This window comes from Acipenser ruthenus, chromosome 7 (assembly GCF_902713425.1).
Source record: "Acipenser ruthenus chromosome 7, fAciRut3.2 maternal haplotype, whole genome shotgun sequence".
Classification (NCBI taxonomy): Eukaryota; Metazoa; Chordata; class Actinopteri; order Acipenseriformes; family Acipenseridae; genus Acipenser; species Acipenser ruthenus.
This window is the reverse complement of record NC_081195.1, coordinates 2,766,490-2,788,730: the sequence shown is the minus strand read 5'-3', so window position 1 is coordinate 2,788,730 and position 22,241 is coordinate 2,766,490. Positions and strand designations below refer to the sequence as shown.

The window sequence follows — 22,241 nt, the reverse complement described above, 5'->3', positions numbered from 1 at the left end:
TAGTTGATCATTGGACATATTGTTTATCGAAGGATAAATAAAAAACTAGCTATTCGATTGACAGTTTAGTCTGGCATTGGAAACACCTAAAATATGCTTGATATTTACGTGATTTGATCTAAAGTAAAGTGTTCTCTACCAGAACCATCGCTTTTCTTAATTTCTGTTACAATTTCATTGCACCTATTCTATTCCAGCCAGTGATCACCCTGGAGGGAAGTGTCTCCTATACCTTCACGGTGGAGGGAATGAACACTGTCACAGTACAGGTCTCTGCTGGGGATGCAATACTGCAGGACACAAAGACAATCGCAGTCCATGGTGAGGATTCACTTCAACATGCAGATCCTATACCAATCTAACAATTTACCGATAGCTATTGTATTACCATTAAGGTTTGCACAAATACCATCACAATGTTGCTCACTCATAATTTGGATGTCTCAGACCCAATTCCGCTGTATAATTTTACTGGCAATTTAAGGTCTGGTTGGGTTAAGCAGTAGAAAGAATGTATTTATTACTGCACAACAATAGAGTCCAGTTTTTAGTGTGTGTGTGGGGTGGGTGGGGGGGGGGGGGGGTTGGAGGGGGTTGGAGTGAATAGGTAGGGGGTAAAGTACAATAACCCTCACATGCTCAGCTTGATAAAGTAAATGAGAGACAGCTCTGTTACCACGATTAGGGTCTCTCGTGACTAATTTTGTCTTCTCAGATTGAATGAAGGATTGGTCCAGATGTTACTTAAATTATTATTTTTTTCAATTAAATGCTGACATAGGGATCTAGTTGTATCCCTTGATTTCACAGCAATGATGTTAAATAGGATTCATGGCCAAGATGATCCACAGCTGAAATAATCTTTACTCAACAGTCAACAGTGTAGCACTAGTTTTTAATTATTATAATGTTTGTTCATAAATGCAACTGTTAACATCAGAAATCAAACTTTTGAAATTTTAATTTTTACAAAACAGAAATATTGAAGGATTACAGATTTGTCAATACAATAGTGTAGATATAAATGAAACAGGTAACTAACATGGCCTGATAACAGGACAGGAAGCGATTTAGAACCAGGAGTGTTGGCTAACAGCTATAAAATACAAGCAAAACAAAAAGATTTGCAATGGAAGATAAAGAGGACTAGTGTAAATATTGGCAATGATATTGACAGGTAAGAAAATTATTAGCACTCCTCAGTCTCGCTGTGGTTAAAGAAACTTTTCTTTAACCACTGTGGTCCAGTGGTTAAAGAAAAGGGCTTGTAACCAGGAGGTCCCCGGCTCAAATCCCACCTCAGTCACTGACTCATTGCGTGACCCTGAGCAAGTCACTTAACCTCCTTGTGCTCCGTCTTTCGGGTGAGATGTAGTTGTAAGTGACTCTGCAGCTGATGCATAGTTCACACACCCTAGTCTCTGTAAGTCGCCTTGGATAAAGGCGTCTGCTAAATAAACAAAAAAAAAAAAAAAATTTGAATTGGTTTCAAATCCTGTTACCATGTTTTTATTAATTAGTTAATTATTATTTTATTAATTAGTCATTTAGCAGACACTTTTATCCAAAGAGGCTTACATAGACTAGAGGGTAAACTATGCTTCAACAACTGCTGCTGCAGAGTCACTTACAATAAGGCCGGAGCACGAGGAGATTAAGTGACCTGCTTAGGGTCAGTGGCTGAGATGGGATTTGAAATGGGAACCTCCTGGTATCAAGCCCTTTTCTTTAACCACTGGACCACAAGCCAAAAATCTACACATTTTGTATCCACAGAATTCTTCAAGTCTCTGCTGTTGTCCTTTTCTCCCAATCTTGATGAGTATAACCCTGATATCCCTGAATGGAGAGACGATGTTAGTAAAGTCATTAAGAAGGCTCTTGTACAAGTAAGTGTGCTAAACAGCAGATTTCACAAGGTATTGAGGTAACCAAGCATATTTTGGAAGTATATTAACTGACAACTACAGCTCTACTAGCTTTCCATGGAAGAGGCATAGCTTTGTACGTTAAAATTAAAAAATGATGAGATGCAACTACTGCATGAAAGGCTTTTACCAGCATTCTCCGCTCTGGACACCAGCTCAGGGGTATTTGTTTGCCTTCGCTGGCCTCTACCTGAAAATTCTGCTGTGCAGAGCAGCCTATTACATGCAAGGGTGAGGAGGTCAGTCCATCCCACTGGCAAACTAAACCACATTCAGAATGGGGGTTTTCCAGAGCAGAAAATGTTTCACTCTGTCCCTTTGTTCTTTAAAATGCATGTTCAAATTGTGACGGTCCACATTCACTCTGTTGTAATTTCTTTTCAGGATGCAAACAAAATGTAATCTTTTTCTGGGCTGTACAGTCACTAGCTATTGTAAATGCTGCTCAGAAAGCTTGCATTAATAGATCAAGAAATGTATTTGGCTACATGTATGCAACTCATTCTGGTGCATTGTTCTAACATGAAATTCTAGTCCTATGATGGAACAAAATAAATACAATTTGCACCCAGAGTAGCGAAAACACAGATCAGCTGCATTAATTAGCAAGGTATTTACTGTAAATCTTCACTGTTTCCATTTTATAATCAGCTATACTGGAGCCTAACACAGACTTCAAATATAAACCCTATCAAATGCTAAACCTAATTCTATACCCGTGTTTAAGTACAGTATGTTTACAGATTAAGTAAAATTATTCATGGGATTAATTAATTGGGATTTTTCTAAATTATCGGTTCACATGTATTTCTACTACGGCTAATGTGCTGCAAATGTGTGTAATGTTGTTTTTTTTCACTTTAATGGTGGAATGGGCTTCTATTTTATAAATAAATCAACAAAAGTCAATATAAAACAACCTTAAAAAACGTCTTGGGTTATATTGTATATGCTTTTTCACGTCTCAGATTTAGATTAATTTGGTTCTCTTTATTACAGTGATTTTTCCCCTTCCCTGGTATGTTTAGCAGCAGGCACCAAGGGAGTAAATAGATAATGATCAGGGTTTCCTTCACAGTCTAGTCCCCATCTACACCAGTGTCACTCAATATTGATCATGGGAATATTTTAGTGTTTCCACTGAAGTGGCTGAGCACTTCGACCTCAAGTTAGTCTCGGAGGTGATTTATTTTCTAATTGCCAACACTGTGAAGAGCAATTTATGAAATAAACACTGCATTTCAATCATTTGACCCAGGGGTTTTGAGCTGACATTGCTAGCTTCTTAAGCCACTTCTTAAGTCTTGTTAACTTTTAAATATTTGGCTAAAGACACGTTAATGGTCGCCCTCCCAGGCCAGCCAACATTAAAAAAAAAATAATAAAAAATAAAAAAATTACATTTTGCAGTTTGAAGGCATTTAAAAAGAACGAAAAGTGTCTGTCATGACTCCAAGGGCGTGAATTGCACTTTACAGTACTACAGTACATGCTCCTCTCTCAACCTTAAAGTAGTTTATTCCTTTTATTTAAGAAGGATTTATTGTATACCTTTTTGTTGTGATTTCTGTATCAGTCTGTAATTTTTTTTTGAGTGATATTTGTGAATGTAATGCACATCAAATATTACAGATTGATACCACAAGTCTACAAGGGGCTGTTCAATTAGAAAATGGCAATCTAAATATGTCATGTAGCAAAAAAAACATAACATATAGCAAAAAAGATATCCCTAAGTGGTTGTTGTGCTGGGCCTGCACAAGACGAGTACACTTCTAAGTGCAGTTAGGACTGAATCAGAACAAAATCAATTCATATGTTCAAAACTTGTTTCTCAAATCTAGCAAGTATCCGGTGGTACATAGTCCTAGCTCTAGAAGACAGAAATGAAATCGGGCTTGAGTCAAATGCATTTGGCATTCACAGGTTATGTGCTTAGTGGCCCATGCTATAACAAAACAACATAACTCAGAATTCCTTGAAGTTTTTCCAAAAGGTCTGGAATTGAATGAACACCTTTAACCCGCTGTGGTATTTGGTATACAGAAATAAAGGTTTTGCTGAAATAGTGTGATGACTCTAAACCTGGGGACTACACCTTTTAAGGAACATGAGGATAATTATTTTACTAACATGTTCATACATGTTAAGAAATGTGAAAAAGGAAACCTGATGTGCATTTGATTGTGTGTATTATATATTGCCATTGATTCACAATTGATTAAAAATATATATATATAATCACCAATTGATGAAATATACAGTATGGCTAAAATAAAACATTTCAAGCTGTTTAGTTGGTACACTAGTAATTTTACTTCATGACCACTGTTAGCTAATGATAACGACTGTAAGTGCATGCAACTAAATAAGGAGCAACTTTTAACGCAATGGCTCCAATCTTGCCTTACCCAGCAGGTATTGCTAGTCAGGTTTGGAGCTTTCTGGAGGAAAGGAGTAAATAGAGATGACATTATATATAGTACTAAGAAGGATGTTCCTGTTGTGTTTTTGCAGGTGTCTGACTTTCCAGAAGAGCAGCTTTTAGTTGCTGTACTTCCTGGCATCCCCACTGCTGCTGAGCTTTTTCTTTTACCACATAACAACCTAACAGAGGGGAGGAAAAAGAACGAGGCTGATTTAGAGCAAGTAAGCAGCAAGAATCATCTAATGCTTTCCATTTGGAGATCCTGGGTGGGTGTTTTCTGTTGCCTTTAGTAGAGGTAGCCAATACATGTTCATCCTTTAGATGATACATAAAGCCTATTGTAAGTGACTCTGCAGCAGCAGTTGTGGTGCATAGTTCACCCCCAAGTCTCTGTAAGTCGCTTTGGATAAAAGCGTCTGCTAAATAATAATAACAATAATAATGTTATGCACACCTACAGCTATGGCCAAAAGTTTTGCATCACCCTATATAATTAACTAATGTTGCTTTAAACCTGCTGAATAAATATTTATTTACATACTGCTTTGTAGTTTTCTATATACTTAATGAAAAACTGACACAAATTGAAAAATGTAACATTTCAAAATCTAACATGAAATACTGTACTACAATGATGGCTTCCGGTAGACTTCTGCGATATCATTTTGTAGTTTCTTTGATTACATGATGTTAAATGAAAGATCTTTATTATTCTCATATAAAAAAAAGAAAAAAAGTTGTTTCAATCCTAAAATTCTAGATGTTGTAAAACTTTTGGCCATCACTGTACATGGAGCTTAATCTGAAGAAAACAAAGGTTCAGTATTAAAGAGATTTTGCATTACAAGTTTGTTTCCTAGTGACCCTGAATGCATTGTGTATGTTAACATAGATTTGTTCAATTATTCAAATGACTTTTTCTTCCTAACAGATTTCAGGAATTCTGGTTAGCGCCCTGAATCAAAATGTGGTGGAGTTTAAGCTGAAGCCTGGAGTTGGAGTGATTGTTTATATTACACAGCTGACGTTAGGTGAGTCCTAAAATGACAAATACCAAGGGTGCATTTGAATGACCTAAACAGTGTTGAATAAGGGGCTTGAAAAAGATGAGCAGGACTACAGAGCTAAAGATCTGCAACTAAATAGATCATTAAAAAAAAAAAAAAAAAAAAAAGCCTATGGAATAAAACGTAGGATAATGGCAACATATGTCTTAGATAAGAACATAACAAGTCTGTGAATGTGTGAATGAGAATTGGCTCATCGAGGCTCGTCCCTTGCTAGTTTAACATTAGCCACAGGGCAGCATTTCCCTTGAGAAAGATATGTACAACATTTCGAAACGTTGGGCAGCTAGCTCTTTGAGCTAAATATATATATATATATATATATATATATATATATATATATATATATATATATATATATATATATATATATATATATATTTATATAATAACCCCACTGTTTTAGCTGCTGCAACTTCACCTTGTAAATAACTCCACACATTTATTATTCTATGCATGACAATGAGTCTCACCTTCTGTTCTGAATATGTTTCCATTTATGCCCTTTCTTCCTACACTGAGTGAAGTTTTAAATATTAATATGGATTAACTTTATCTGTGCCATCTTGGATTCAACTTTTTTTGTCGTCTGCTTTCTACATTGAAGAGATTTTAGTAGTTATCTTGTTCTCATTGCTCAAACTATTTAATATTGACTGAGACTAGCCTATTTCCCATACTAACCTCTATTAGTGATGTCTGACAACTGAATTATACACTCGGTAACACCTTACATTAAGTGTCTCTAATTACTGTGCATTTACACTGAAGTTACTAAGTAAATGTATGTGTACTGACACATAATTGCAATGTTATTATGCATAGTTACAATGTACTTAATGTGTAAATCTTTTTTGCACAATATATGTAAGTACACCATTGTATGAGAAAAGGGTCAGGGTTAGAGTTATATTCATACAAAAAGATTTACACGTTAAATTCATTGTAACTATGCATGCACTTTGCACCGGTGATTAAGGCTGGCTCCTCATTGGTCACGGCAAATGTAAATCAGCCAGCTCTGCTGCCCTATGATGTGGAAGGATCTCCCGCCCCCACGGTCACATGCAGGAAAGGTGGCAGGCTGATATCCCAGAAGCACACAAGCAAATAGAGGCAACACTAGCTGCAGTGTTGCCTCTATAGGACATAGAAACCTCCAGCTATCAACACCACACAGTTTAATGATGCTCTGAGGAGTGCACCATTTCATATAGGGATATTCTGAGAAAGTATGTTTTGTTGTTGTGTTTTCTCCACTTAAGAACATCCCAACCAGAACATCACACAGTCACTCACACTGCCCAATCAGAACATTCATTGAAAGTGACTCACCAGAAGCATAGTTTACCCCTAGTCTCTGTAAGTCGCTTTGGAGAAAAGCATCTGCTAAATGACTAAATAATAATAACATTGTAATTATGTGTAAGTACACATTTATTTACTCAGTAACTACAATGCAAATACGCAGTCATTAGAGGCATTTAATTGTTACTACTTTTTTTTGCACACAACAAACAAGTTTTTAGTATTTTTATGCTGTTGGTTTGTACAGTTTTTTTTTCCATACAAACCATCTGGCAGTTAGATCATTATTGTTTTTTAGTCAAACCCTAACACTTTGTTGGCATTGTACCTTTTAAACAAAATAAAAAGCTTTTTGTACAGCAAATGTTCAGCATTCATGCAAGCTTTATCATATAAACGTGGGCTCCATCCAGGTGGTTTAAAATGTAATACAAAAATGGTAAGGGACATTGCAGCTGGTTCATAACCATAATGCACTCTGGGTAGACTGTGTGGATTATTAACAAGTCTGCCATTTGCCATTGCAATATGTGTAGCTGAACTTGTGGATTGATCCTAATTCTGTTTTTTTCAAATCAAGCTGAACATTAGGGTATCTAGGCTGCATGTGTGTTAACTTACACCTGTACAGAATTAAACATGGGAAATAAACTGGAAGCTAATTCTAGTTTGATTTTCTTGTACATTTTTTATTTGTGACTGCAATGAAGCTGAATCAGTTTAGGCTTGTCTTTGTCCTTTGTATATTTCAAACAAATTCATTTACATTTTGAACCTGCATAGCGGCAACTTATTTTGCTAAATTCAATCTCTGAAGAGACCTGGTACTTAGACTGTGTAAACATGCATTAAATGTTAAGGCTGGTACATGTGTCACTGGGATTGCTTTTTCAGTACGTTCTAAGTTCAGGCCTAATGCCAATGGCACTCAAGTGCACCAATCAACAACAAATTGGCACTGATTTCCTAAAGTTGGCAGGCTTGGTGCATAGAATAGACTGCAGTTTGTTTTTATTTTAAATAAATCTAATTAGCATTTCTCCTAAGAAGTTTTGACAGGAGTCACGATGCCCCATGAACATTATTAAGTGTATTTCAAGAGCCTACATCAACGGATCATCAGCATTCATGTGTAACACGGCAGAGGCTGCTGTAAACAACAGCTCACTCCCTAAACCAGCCTCTTAACCACTGCACAAGCCAGGCTCATGTGAAGAAGCAGATGAGAATATGAGTCACGACACCAATGCAACAGGGTTGAAGCGGGGCACAAACCCAGCCATCACATACTCTCGAGTGTCTTAGCCGCGGCACAAAACAGCCAGGTTCATCTCACCAGCAGGAGTCCAAATCCCGATGAACGTTTAATAAAAAAATATGAAATGTATTATGAATAAACTTTCTGGTGTTGTTAATATTTGAGTGAGGAACAGTCGAATGATTTGGGAAGCAAAAACACATTTAATCAAAGCTGGAAGCAATTGATAAAAACTAGAACTAGAACATTGTCCTCCGAGCAGTAAAGGGACGCTCCATGTGTTATATGTTTTTCGGTTCCAACCATACCGGAACCTCTTGCTCTCATGGGTATCTTGCTCCCAGACCGCCGAGGAAGCTCCTCACAGTTCTCGAGTAGTGAATGTCTGTCCTGTCTGTCTACTAGTTCTCAGCCCTTAAAGGCACCCTGTGAATGCCATTCATCTCCTGGACACGGCAACATTAAAAAAGGAAAATACAGAAACTATCCACTTGACAGATAATATTCTTAAATTCAGCAATTCTTTTTCTTTTTAATGTTTGTCCCCAAACAACTATGTAATATGGAGAAGACAAATGCGACCGGCTTCAACTGTGAGGAAAAAGAAATACCCGAACAGTGTTTTTTTTATTTTTTTTTAGCTATAATTAAATATAATTTGTTTCTTTATAAACATATAAACTTATAAACATCAGTCCTATTTCCAGGCTTTTAATGGATTTTAATTTGATTCCGCAGAAGAACTGGAACAAAACTTATTTAGCTTCGTTGCTCAGGGACATTGTGCACTGCACATGGTGATTTCACTTCTTCTTCCTTCTGAAAGCTTTTGAAAACTAGAAGCAGATTCAAATGCAATGACATCCACATCCACAGGGGTGGAATTAGGTTGGAGAGCTCCCCACGGCTTGGTTTAATCATCACCTAAAAAAAGCTTCCCTACCGTTGAACCCCATATTAGAAAAGCATTCCTTCCTTCTGAAAGGACACCCCTTAAATTCCACAACATGTCCACTACTTACTTGTGCTGCATCATGTGGGGTATGTAAAATGCTAGTGATATTTTGTCCCGAGAGAATAATCAACCGGGGGATTGTTAAAGAATCAATTTCACTGCATAGCAATCAGAAAAAAATAAATCGTTGTGTCTTCTAAATTTCATATTGCCACATGCTGTGTGTATATAACAGTCCTTTCAATTACAGCTAGCAAGTTTCTTTAACTGTGCCTAGCAGCCCATTAACATTTTGATATAATATATATATATATATATATATATATATATATATATATATATATATATATATATATTATGATCTTTGGCAAAAAATGACAATTGATTTAAAGTACACTAGGCAGGATAATAAATACAATTGGAATTCTACTGCTCTTCATGGGAAACCAGTAAACATTACATAACTGAACCCTGAGCAAGGTCAGCAATGCTGTGTTTAATTTTTCGGTTTTTCTTTCTGTTTCTTCAGCTCCCCTTGTCGACTCCAGTCCAAGACTCAGCAGTTCTGCTATGTTGATGTTGCTGTCAGTTGTAATTTTGGGTTTAGCAGTTTTTTTAATCTACAAGTTTAAAAGGTATGTGAAACCAACACAGTTAAAATAATTAATAACTCAACTGTACGTAGTAAGGCTGTAATTCGATTTACGGGTCCTGGAGACTTGACTTTCCATAAGAGCAAAGCTCAGTTATTTTAATCATATCTCGATAAAGATTGTGGTGTTTTTTTTTTAGTTTTTTTTTTAATGTATTTACTTTGACTGCCATAGCGTTAACCTTTTTAGGTACAGAGGACATACAGTATGTACCCCACAAATACAAATTATGCTAACTTTCTTATTTTTGCAATGAGGTGCACGAAACAGGGTTTAAAATGTTCTGGAGGGTTGGATCTGGTCATCCAAATGGTCAGTTTCCTTGTGATACCCGAGTCACTCTCAAATGTAATTTAAGAAAACGTTTGAACAACTTCTAAATTCCTTGTGTACCTTAAGGGGTTAAACCATTGCAGGGCCCAGCTTTGAGAGACAGGGTCAGGTGATCTGATTTTCATACTGCTGTGTCTTCAAGTAATGGGCAGTCATTTTGAAACTTTCCTTTGAACAGAAAAATCCCCTGGATAAATATATATGCAGAGGTCAACCATGAGAAAGAACAAGAGATGATTGGCTCTGTCAGCGAGACCACGCCCACACTTATACTAAGTGAGTTCACGAGTCGCGAGCAACAGCTGGAAAAGAAATTAGAGACCAGGGTCATAGGTAATGGTTTTATATATTTTTGTATTTTTTATAGAACTTCTTGTTTACTAGAAGCGTTTCAGGATGGTAAACAAGAAGTATGGTACTATTTATGTCTTGTTATCATTAGCATTATCTTTATTAATACTAATATGCTTACATGCAGTACATACATACACTGTACACATTTCCACTCTTAATATCATTGAAATACAAACAAAAGTTTTGCATCACCCTACAGAATTAACTAATTTTGTTTCATAAAGTCGATTGGAACATGCTGAATAATGTTACGTTTTCATATTATTATTATTATTATTATTATTATTATTATTATTATTATTATTATTATTATTATTTATTTCTTAGCAGACATCCTTATCCAGGGCGACTTACATTTGTTACAAGATATCACATTATTTTTACATACAATTACCCATTTATACAGTTGGGTTTTTACTGGAGCAATCTAGGTAAAGTACCTTGCTCAAGCGTACAGCAGCAGTGTCCCCCACCTGGGATTGAACCCACAACCCTCCAGTCAAGAGTCCATTGAATTACGTACTGCTTTGATGTTTTCCATAAACTGACAAAAATTGAAAAATAAAACATTTCAAAATCTTACATGAAATATTGTACTACTATTGTGGCTTCCGGTAGACTTTTGCGATATCATTTTGTGGTTTCTTTGATTAGAATTATGTTCATATAGTTTTTTTTTATTATTATTATTATGTTTCAATCCTAAAATTCTAGGTGATGGAAAACTTTTGGCCACAGCTGTATATTCTTATTGCTTTTCCTTTAAAATAATAATGATGCTTAAAATAGGGTGTGCATTGTCATAGTTTCAAAACAAACATAGGGTCACCTTCAGGGAATTTAAAAGTGAAAGACACAGACATTGGAAAGGAAAGCTTTGGTGAGGGAATAGATCAATAGACTATCCTGCTATTCAATTATTAGGCTGTCTGGTTATTATACGATTATGTGGCCTGCAGAAGAGTCAATGCATCCTTGATTTCTCTATAGCATTCCAAGCTCTAGACAGGACCATTGGAAATTATGATTAGTGTTGCTGACCTTTAAAAGCCATTTGCTCAGATTGATTTTTAGTGCAGTCTAAGTTCTCATGTTAGGGTACAAAGACAGCTATGGATACTAACAGTTTGGTGAATTTAAGGATTGTTACATTATATTCTGAAAATATTTCTTACCCTAAAATATAGATGATTTCCCCTAACCTTTGGGGTCCAACATGCATTATTATTATTTGTTTATTTAGCAGACGCCTTTATCCAAGGCGACTTACAGAGACTAGGGGTGTGTGAACTATGCATCAGCTGCAGAGTCACTTACAATTTAAAAGACGGAGCACAAGGAGGTTAAGTGATTTGCTGAGGGTCACACAATGAGTCAGTGGCTGAGGTGGGATTTGAACCGGGGACCTCATGGTTACAAGGCCTTTTCTTTAACCACTGGACTACACAGCCTCCTTAAAGAGTGAATATATCTTACACCCCAAGAGCAAGACTGATGCGTTTATCTATACGTGTGGATTGACATTTTGACACAGGTTGCAAATCCTTTTTTCCTGAATACACAGTGACACCTACAGTATTGTTAAGTCTAGTTTAGCAAGCTTGCAAGTTGCCAGTGAGTGCAGTCAGTTCCTTATCATTGAACAAAACCAGGTTTGGAATGCAAACATATAACAGATGAAGGCCAGGGGTTTAGTGTGTCATTAAATTCCCTAATGTATTCTGTTCAAATTGTAGAGCTATTTCAAATGAAAATAATAAAGAACTGTTTTTTTTTTTTTGTTTGTTTGTTTATGTCGTATTAATTAATGGAGGTTTCCAGTTCTTAAAGATCGCGATAGTGGCAAATGAAGGAAGACTACAGTACCTTCCTAATTAACAGCGAGGAACTTGAATGTCGTGCTGTTGGACTCATCCCTTGCTTATTCCTGCTCTTTTTTGTTTTTTTTTGTTCTCCAGGAGGAACTGCAACAGTTGGTGAGAGCGAATGCACAAGGGAAATTCCAAACTGCACTAGCGTTTAAAAAACCTACGATGCAACAATGTGTACATAAGTTTTGAGATTGTGGAGTTCTGTTTTGTAATTCTAAAACACACAGTCAATGTTAATAGTTTTTTAAGGGCCTCATTTATAAAGTGTTGCATGGGAGTGACTTGTTCACAAGATGGATTGTTCTTAACCTAGTTAGGGAAGGTTGTTGAATTCACAAGGTGTACTTGGGGGGGGGGGGGGGGGAGTGTGTGTATATATATATATATATATATATATATATATATATATATATATATATTATTTTTTTTCTACTGAAACTCTTTTTGAACTGCAGAAATGTGACTCATGTGGCCAGGCATTGATGTATTGTGCACCTGCAGCCTGCCTGGTGTGCCTAGAACACAGCTCACTGTGGTTTATTTTAATGATCTAAAGACCAATGTAACTTTGACCTCTTTCTACTGCATTTCCACTTTCACTTGTATTGTCTTTAGTGGTGTTATTAAGGGAATCATTATATTGGTAAAGGAGCTTCCACAATGTATAATATCCATGCCCCAGTGTAACACATTGGGCTGTTTACTTGCAGTATAAGCAACCATCTAGTCTAAGGTAATGGAACAGGATGGATAGCTATTCATTCCTATATTTTCTCTGTAAATAGTTCAACTGAATCTCCCCATATTGGTCTTAGCAAAAGCACACCAGAATACAATCATTTTAGCAGGGTGGGAACACCACATTACCTTGTAAATAGATTTATAAATGAGGTCCCGGACTTGTGCATGGTAAGACTGAAGACACAGATGGTATACTGTAGATAAACAAGTCTGTTGTATATAGATTTTTTAAATTATTATTTCTCTGAAAAACACAACTGTTAATACATTTACAATAAAAAAGGACTTTTGTCTGAGGTTTACACATTTAATCTTTAAAGGTGTTCAAATGTTTGCCCTGGTTTTAATATTATATTATTATAAAATTATTTAGAGCTCCAGTTAATTATAAAAACATTTATTCATTATATAAACTGCATTAACCTTCAAAAAGATTCCCAAGGTTGATTGACTGGTTTTCATGTTTTGATTTATAAACCTGTTGTAATGCATATTTAAATATATTTTTCATTGAAGTTAAATGAATAAATAACCTAAAATATGCAAATAATACACATATAGAAATAATACAGTGATAAATATATATCTTTGTTTCAGACTGAAAATACAGGACCCTTAGGACAACTCAAAAGCCAAGCAAAAATAAAATAAAATCAATTGCTGCTTTTAATGTTTTAGCTGCATAGCCTGTAAAGGTGGTTTCAGATGGTTCATTTCTGTTTGTAAAAAGTTGCTAATTGTTTGCTAGGGGGTCATTTTTGGTGTAGAAATGTATTCTTTAAAGATACTCCAATTTACTGACACATGAAAAGTAGAATGGGAAACAAGATTCTACCAACGTTTGCTGAAAATATCCCGCCAAGATGAAGTGAAAACAGCAAGCAATGTTGATTAATAGTTCTGCTTAGGACCAGCAACCACCAGATGTGTTTTTACAGAAGATGGGAGAATGTCATTACACTGACTGCTGACAGGTAATGATGTGACAGGGAGGAGATGCAATAGCAGGTCTGGTAATATCCTAGCTGGGGGGAAAATGCAAAGGAAATAGCATAGCTTAGCATTAAATATAGGTGTCCATTGCAGTTCCATTACAGAACAAAAGCAAAATCAATCTGTTCTGTCATGAATCTGTGCTGGTTGTGAGCCCCTTTTTAGCAACTGTCCGCATACATTTTATAAATTACAAAGAGCCAACCGGCTAACCAGAACTCAGAATAAGACCTTGTATATTTAATTTATCCCTGTTACGTCTTTCCAAGGACTCTTGACGTTGCCAGATTGCAACTCATTAAAATTGCATTTAGCAACCTTGGAAATCAACCTCCAATTATATCTGCTGCTTACTCTGCATAGCAGGTGGAAAAGCCTGATTCTCATGGCTTTTTACTGTTTTGCATCCGTAAATAGCAATGTTCATCCCCCTGCCACAAAATGGAAAAAATGTAACAAATACCCACGTGAGGTTGTTTGTGTTTCATTCTTCTGAAATTGTTTTGGCGGGCATAGCAGATATCAAAGCAGATTGCTGTTTTAATAGAGATTTGTTTTTGAAACAAATCTAAAGATGTATTAGAATCCTCTGTGTGCAGCGTTCTATATACTAATGCTTTCACACCCCCGTCAAGTTATGAAAGGTAGGTTGCTCAAAACCAGTTTAGATGTCTTAAAATCCAATCATTTCTGTCACCTTAATGACTGTTTGCAGCATTTTTAAAAGAAAATTAAATACATAAATAAATAAATAAATAAATAAATAAATAAATACACCATCTTTCACTCCTCTAATCTCTCTTTGAAAAGGATTTGCAGATGCAGGGAGAGAGAAACAGGGAGCTCAACTGTGCAACAACAGCACATCTGCTGTTAGTGCTGCTGCTGGAATAATGAAGAGAGATAGGTGGATGGATTGGCAAACTTCCCAATGATTTACATCTTTGTTTCTGCATGCAGTAATTTCACAATATGGCATGCTGATGTCAGCATGTAATTACATGCACAGCAGTGCAAGAGAGTGGACGCTTGCAGGTGTTCAGTTTCCAGTTACTCTGCTGTATAATATTTTTGGTGCTCGCAATTGGAAGCTAAGGAGCAGGCTTGTAAAGTACAGAATGGACACACAATGAAATGCTGTGTCTCAGATGCAGTGGAAGATCTCATTCTCTGATAAATGTCTTTTTGTCTCACTGGTCGAAGATCTCCCTCTGAAACGGTGGCCTTTTTGTTTTCATTATAATCTCATTGACTGGTCCATTGGTACCAGAACCAAAAGAAATGAGAGGTACGAGATGAGACTTACCTTAAAGTGTGGGTCAGATTAAATGTTGCACTCTGTTGCATTTCTGGAACAGAACAGAGATGTTTTCTTCTTTTTCTTTCTTCTTTTTTTAATAGAATTTAGCGTTTTCTGAGCTATCATCATTAAAATGTTGCCGTATTAAATCTAAACTCAATATAAAAATCAGCTTGGTTTTAGTCGTCGCCAATCTTTTTATTTTTTTTTACCCTGGTTTTCTCCCCAATTTAGTATGCCCAATTATTATCTGTATCCTCGGCTCACCGCTCGCAAACCCCCCCCCCGACGACTCGGGAAACGGCGGCTGGAACACGCGTCATCCGAAACGAGTTTCAAATGACAAAAACATGTTGCCAGTAAGGTGGTGCCATCTAACCTTTCATTGGGCACAAACTCGGAATAGCATTTGGCACTGAAGATACTAACTGGGTTGTGAATATTATATTGTCTGGCTTTCTTCTTAGTTCTGTGAACCTGCTGTTTTTGATGTATCACACTGACACATATTGTATTGTTAATGTGCAGTACGTTGTGTTTTTCCAAATTTAGATCTATAAAGGGATTTGCAGAACACCACAAAGAAAACAACCACAGGCAAATAATATTTCAACACTGTTACTTTACTGTAATGAAAGAGTAATGAAATGATTTTCAGCAGCTGCTTTTACTACAGCTTCATGGTTGAAACAATGGGTCTTGTGGGCAAACAATTGCAACATTATTGTGCACACAAACAACTAATGCATGCATCTTCATATGTATTGTTATTGAGGTTCTTGTTTATTTGGATATTTCTATTGTAAAGAGATTGTCGTTTTGAAATTGTTGAAAATAAATGTATTTTTGTACATCAGATGGTATGCTGTTTGAATTTTTTTTTCCCCATACAATTTCAAAGGACCCTTCCTGGCATTTTACAATTTTTTTTTACAAACAGAAATGCAATACAGAGCACTGTCACATGTTTGATTTTCATAACTTTGTTACACAAATTTGAATTATCTCAGACTTTTCTTTTTTTAATCAATTGACTACACCCCACTAACTGTTAATTCTAGCTAAAATACATGCATTTAAGTGTAATGAAAATAAAATGGACATTTAGTAATACAATATGTAATAGAACTACATGAGTATATACATTATAAAGGAATAGCTTCTATTAAGAGAGAGCGGCCCATTAAATATATATAGGTATGGACGGCAGCACTTTTCTGAAGAAATTCCCTTTTTCCATTGATCTTGTGTCCCCTGTATCAGGACAACTATTGCAATTTAAAATCAATATTTGATTCAAATCTTACTTTCCATGGATGTTCCAGTTTGTTTCAGTGGTAACTGACTGAAAATAAAAACCATTAAAGTTATGAAGGGAAAGGGAGGTTGTCCTTCATATTAAGTCGCAGTTATTACACAGATGGGGCAGGATTTTCAAAAGGTTGTAAATGATAACTCTAGTGTTAATCAAGAAATCAGTATGTAGTATTGATTTTGGCATTTTCAAGCGGTCGTTATGCCTATTTCGTTATTAAATAATCGTCCTAATGTAATTTCTGAAATTATGTTAATTTATTAAATAATGTTAATATTTTAACAGGCAGTGCTTCTTGCGACTATTTATTTTGTTTGCGTGGGAATTTAAAAGCAAATCCGTATTAATTGTCATAATTCATCAGGAGTTCATTTCCACTTGGAAAAGGAGGGTTTTAATTACCGAAACAGTATTATAACTCACCTTTAAAAAGAAATTTAACAGACCGTGGCTGACGATACAGAGAGAGTACAGGACCAGAGTTAATTTCTTTCAGACAATCTAGATAATTCAATATTTGTAGTTATGAAAATAGCCTCATCTATACTTGTGGTTATAAAGGCGATTTATTCACTTGTTTTAACCTTATGGAACGTTTGTCGCACTGCTAATATATTTGCACAAAGTGTAATGTTACTACCAAGAAATTATCAATGCAACTGTAGCTAATTCTGCATATGTACATTATATGACAGCTGACCTCTACTGTAGATTGTATTTGAATTACATTGTAGATTAACAGAGAAAATGCATGATTAGAAGATTCACAGAACAATTAATTATAAACAAATTGTGTATTGGGTAGGGAGTTATATCGTGTTACATGGTATACATGTATAATATAGCTAGGGCTTCTGTTTTTCGGATTTTATTAATTGTATTTTTCGTTGCTTATTTTTTAGCTATTTTTGAGTTTTATGTAAATCCTTTTTTGGGGGGGCTTTCATTTTTGATATACTGTATGAAATTAGTGTTATCGGTTACTTTCCAAAATGCTTGAGCGTTTTTTTGTTTTTGTTTTTTTTGTGTGTGTGTGTGTCAAAATATGTATAGTAACTTGACAGTACTTGCACACTTAAGTTGTACCTTCTTCCTTTGTTTTCCACAGGGAAATCCCTATGGTCATGGGCACATTCTTCTAGTTTTTTTGTGTGTAGGCATTTTTGTAAATTTTGCCACAATTCTATTTTAAATCCTCTGTGTCTTAACTGTAATACATCTTTAAATCCTGCTAACAAGCCTCCATCCTGATTGTAATCTCGTTTTAAGTCTTGCAAGCGGAGTCTCCAATAGAAATGTAGGAATGCGCTGTCACTCAGTAGTTGGGGCGGGTTTAAAGTATTCAGAACAAATCAATGATAGATACAAGTCAGGGAGGCGGGACATTGCCCAGCAGCACAGGGAAATGTATTTATTATTCTTTTTTTTAGTAGGTTTTATTTTTTAAATGTGAAAAGGGTAAAGTCAATGTGAATAGATTAACCATTTCCACAGTTTTTATGGTGTTTTCCGGTGTTTATTGGCTATCCATCGATTTAATTTTTTTGTATCGGGTGTGTTTTATCAGGTTTTATTAGTTAAAACCGAAAATCAGAAGCCCTAAATATAGCTAACAACTACAAACACAAATGACACTTCAAACATATTTATTTATAGCCTACAATTGTACATACTAAAATACAGACACAGGTAGATGTCAACATAAGAAAATAAATTCCAACCAATATACATAGATGGCTTACGGTATTTTATTTTTCTTTTTAACAAAAAAAGATTGCAAAATGCACATTAAAAGAGTTGTATATAGTAAGCTGTGGCACAATATCCCCTGAAAGAGGGTATGTGATTAGTGGGATTTAATTTCTATTTATTTATTTATTTACTTATTTTTAGATCTGTGCCTTCCGATTTTTACCGACACTCCAGATAATCGTAAATCAGCATTTTATATGTGAAGTTATTTAAATAAATGTACATTCTGCATGATAAGATGCACAATTTTAAATGAAGTTTACAAATTATACACAACATAGATATTCCCTTTATTTTTTTATTTCCATTTGGCTGCTGCTCGCTGGTGTGAGAGCTGCCTCTCTGTAAGCTAGTTTCCATAACAGCGAATTATTCTTCTATTCATCTTTCTTGATCTCGTTAACAATATGCATTTTCATTAATGAGTTCCCCTTATCTAGTCGTAGAGATAGGAAGTGATTGGTGACATGCAACAATTAAGCTTTTTAACGAGAAATGTGTTCATTAACGACCTCATTGACTCAATTTCAAAGCATTAAGGGATTGATTTAATTCACACATTTTGTTTGAAAATCACTTGCTACTAAAGCTCTCGTTACTATACCACAAGTTTGATACAATAACTGTTTTTTTAAAAAATCCTGTCCATGACATGTAGTTATAATTCAACCACTTACATAATTACAAAATGCATTTTATTTATCTTTATTAACTGATTGTACTACTTGAGCAGCAAAACCAAGATCCACAATATTAACTAACATGTGTAAAGATGCATTAAAGGGGTTACTTATAGCTAATAAAATAATTCCATAAATCATACCTGTTGTGCACTTCCATTTGATATGTGGGTGCAATTTTGCAAGAATGTTACTTCAAACATGCGTTTTCATTTTTAAAAATGATATCTGGAACCATACCAGGTCAGGCAGTCTGCTACATGGAATCTTCCAAGGTCATTTCACCTGAAGAGAGAAATTCAGAACACACTTTTAAGTCTCATTTCAAATCCTTTCCAGTCATTATCCAACCAGCTGCTTCCCCTAATGGTGACATGCTTTGCAACCTGAATACATTGCTGAAGTGTGTTGACCAAGAACATCCATGCGTAGAAGACAGACAGACAACCTGAATGAAAGACATGCTAACTGTAAGCTTTCTTTAATCCTAGTGTGGTGTCACATATTTTCTAATATGCATTTACTGTACATGGCTAGGGGGTGAAATATGCAGAGTCACTTACAATTGGACCTCGGTTTTACACCTCATACTTAATGGATGCTGTGTTTCAATGGAAGTACATGATATTGTTCTAGCAGTATTTCATGAGTTATAATAACACCTTTATTAATTATCCCACCAAGATCACTACTGTAGAGTATATGCGGTATAAACAAGCGAGTTTGCATGCTTTTACAGTAGTTGTGTGTGTGTGGAGGGGAGATGAGATTGAAAGTACTAGATTACTTTGCACTGGGGGAAAGGAATGGCTTCAGTGCATTATTCATTAAAAAAGCCAACCGTTCCTACTGTATCTGCTTATCCTTATCTCACGGCTGCTGACATGAAAATGAAATTCCTGCTGATGAGAATTGCTTCAGAAGCTTGCAGTAACACAGAATTCACAGCATGAGGATTCCAGAGAATGTCTGGAATTAGAGTGAACTGTGCTAACTGGGATTATCTCTTTGGTTTGAAATTTTGCTGGAAAGATTGGAGCATTGTCATTTCAGAGCTCTACCCACTGGACTGTGTTCAGCGGCTTTGAAAGTAAATTCAAATTGGCTTTCTTCAATAGCACTTTATTTTACTTTTACAGAATGGTTAGTTGGCAGATGAGATTCCTGCATGGAATGGGTATCCCGGGATGCACAGCGGCACAAACAAGGGCATTGCTCTTTATTCACCAGGGAAACCACAGAACAACCTCATTATGCAAGGGGTCAGATTAATTTTAGGCCCTGTCTCTCCCTCTCACCCTGGGAGCTGGATTCAATGCATTGCAGGTGTATTGGAATACTCGATGCATACTCTAACACATGGCCTGTGCTGAAAATGACTGATAGACCTGTAATCCACTTAGAGAATCATTGCATGGGTGTGGGGGGGGGTGTGTGGGGGGGGGGGGGGGATGCTGTGTTCTAATGGGATATCAGGACACGACTTAAATGTCTTTTCTAACTTTCAGTGGGATGGAGGTGATATGCTTCAGAGGTCATCAGTAATGATAGAAGAGTGGAAAAAGTGGATTCTATATAGAAATGCTGGATAATGTCTCATCATAGCCCCAGCACCCTACCCCATTTCTCCATTATACATAATAATGACACTATTATCTTAGTTTGAGTCTTGTATACCCAATGCATACTCTTCAAGTACATTATCCATCCTCTACCCATTTGTTTTTTGTTCACGTACAGCACTTTATCTCAATATACTGCACTTTACCTGCAGGTAAAAGCTGCTATTTATACTTGTGTAATTGACTCATTAGATTTGTGATGTATTATGAAGGTAGTAATTCTAAAAATGGCACAGCTACAATACAGTAATCATTTGCCAGATGTATTGTAGGGAGCTTGTATTCTATTCAAAGTCCCAAAAGGTTTTCACCTAAAACAGCATCTGAAAAAAAAACCCATGAATTCAGTAGTTCTAACTGTTGATGATAATTAATATAAAATATATAGTTACTGTATCAATAGAAAAATAGACTGTAGTTTTTTTTTTATATCTTTAAAATATATACAGTATATATATATATATATATATATATATATATATATATATATATATATATATATATATATATATATATATATATATAATTATTATTTTATTCATAATGCACCGCCATAAATGAATTTTACTAAATATTTAGCTTGTGTTAGGAAAATGGTAGCTTTAATAAAACATTAATGGATAAGGAAGTGAATAATTCAACAGTGGGATTTGGCATAATGAACTTAATTATTTTCATTAATATCTGCTAGCATGGGCAAAGGACAACAATGTAAAATGCAAGTGGTCTGGGTGAGTTCTTTTCTGTAATGGATTTTTAACAGTTAACACGTAAACCTGTGGTAGATTTAGATTTGTTATGTGTTTGCTTAGAATTCTGTTTTTTATTTCCCAGCAGATTCCAGAGTCTCCAATCTTTACAATTAACCTTTTTGTTTAAGCCTGCTGCTAAATCGCTAACAGTAATACAATGCTACTTTCCTTGGCTCCCTGTGCCATTAAATCCTATTAAAATCACTTTTGAGATGCTTAGTCCTCCATTATAAAACTAGAAGGCAGGGGTTTCAAGGGCTGCATTATAAAGAAGGGCAGTATGTACATGTGTATTGTGGAGAGGAATGAATGGGGGACCAATTTAAATACATTGTCAGCCTCTTTTCTTCTTTGAACATGTCAAAGCCTAACAGCACTGCGTGTATCGTATACATACAGAGTATAGGCTATATCTAACAACTTGAAAACAACATCTCATTATAGACCCCTGGAGGAGGAGGGTAGATGCAGTTATTCCCCTGCTTTAGTACATGGGGATAGACCAGGTCAAGGCCTTAGGGATAACTGACATGGCTAATAAACATGTAGTTTTCATGGTTGCCATGAAGATACTATAGTATCCCGGATCAGGAAAACACTTCAGTTAATTAAAATTATTACCATATATCATTCACAGCACACAACAAGTGGATAGCTACAGTATCTGGGATTGCTTTCCTCATTAGCTATAGCAGATATTTAAACTAGAGCATTTCTTTGTTTAACACTTTTCAGTTTGTCTGTTGTAAAGCAGATTTCTGAAAAACAGATCATGAATTAAAACTCGAAATATAATTTTGTTTGGTACTTGCAAGTAGTCTTTCTGCATCATTATTGTATTTATCTTGCTCTTAATTGTATTATTACTTGTACTGTGATACTTGAAATGTATTTGTTTTCGATTGTAAGTCGCCCTGGATAAGGGCATCTG

At 35.6% G+C, this 22,241-nt stretch overlaps 1 protein-coding gene across 2 annotated transcripts in view; it reads left to right on the top strand.

The window, feature by feature from the left end:
- LOC117414956 (VPS10 domain-containing receptor SorCS3-like) overlaps window positions 1-12,491 on the top strand; it is a 144,118-nt gene extending 131,627 nt beyond the window's left edge. Inside the window, exons 21-27 of one of the 2 annotated variants that reach the window (XM_059026120.1) lie at window positions 198-321; window positions 1,777-1,889; window positions 4,446-4,577; window positions 5,288-5,387; window positions 9,474-9,579; window positions 10,109-10,206; window positions 12,243-12,491. In XM_059026120.1, the coding sequence (XP_058882103.1) occupies window positions 198-321; window positions 1,777-1,889; window positions 4,446-4,577; window positions 5,288-5,387; window positions 9,474-9,579; window positions 10,109-10,206; window positions 12,243-12,307 (738 nt within the window). In that variant the 3' untranslated portion in view covers window positions 12,308-12,491. Of the gene's footprint in view, window positions 1-197; window positions 322-1,776; window positions 1,890-4,445; window positions 4,578-5,287; window positions 5,388-9,473; window positions 9,580-10,108; window positions 10,264-12,242 lie in introns of both variants that reach the window. The other variant, XM_034024822.3, reaches the window with a different exon arrangement.
- Window positions 12,492-22,241: the final 9,750 nt, after the last annotated feature.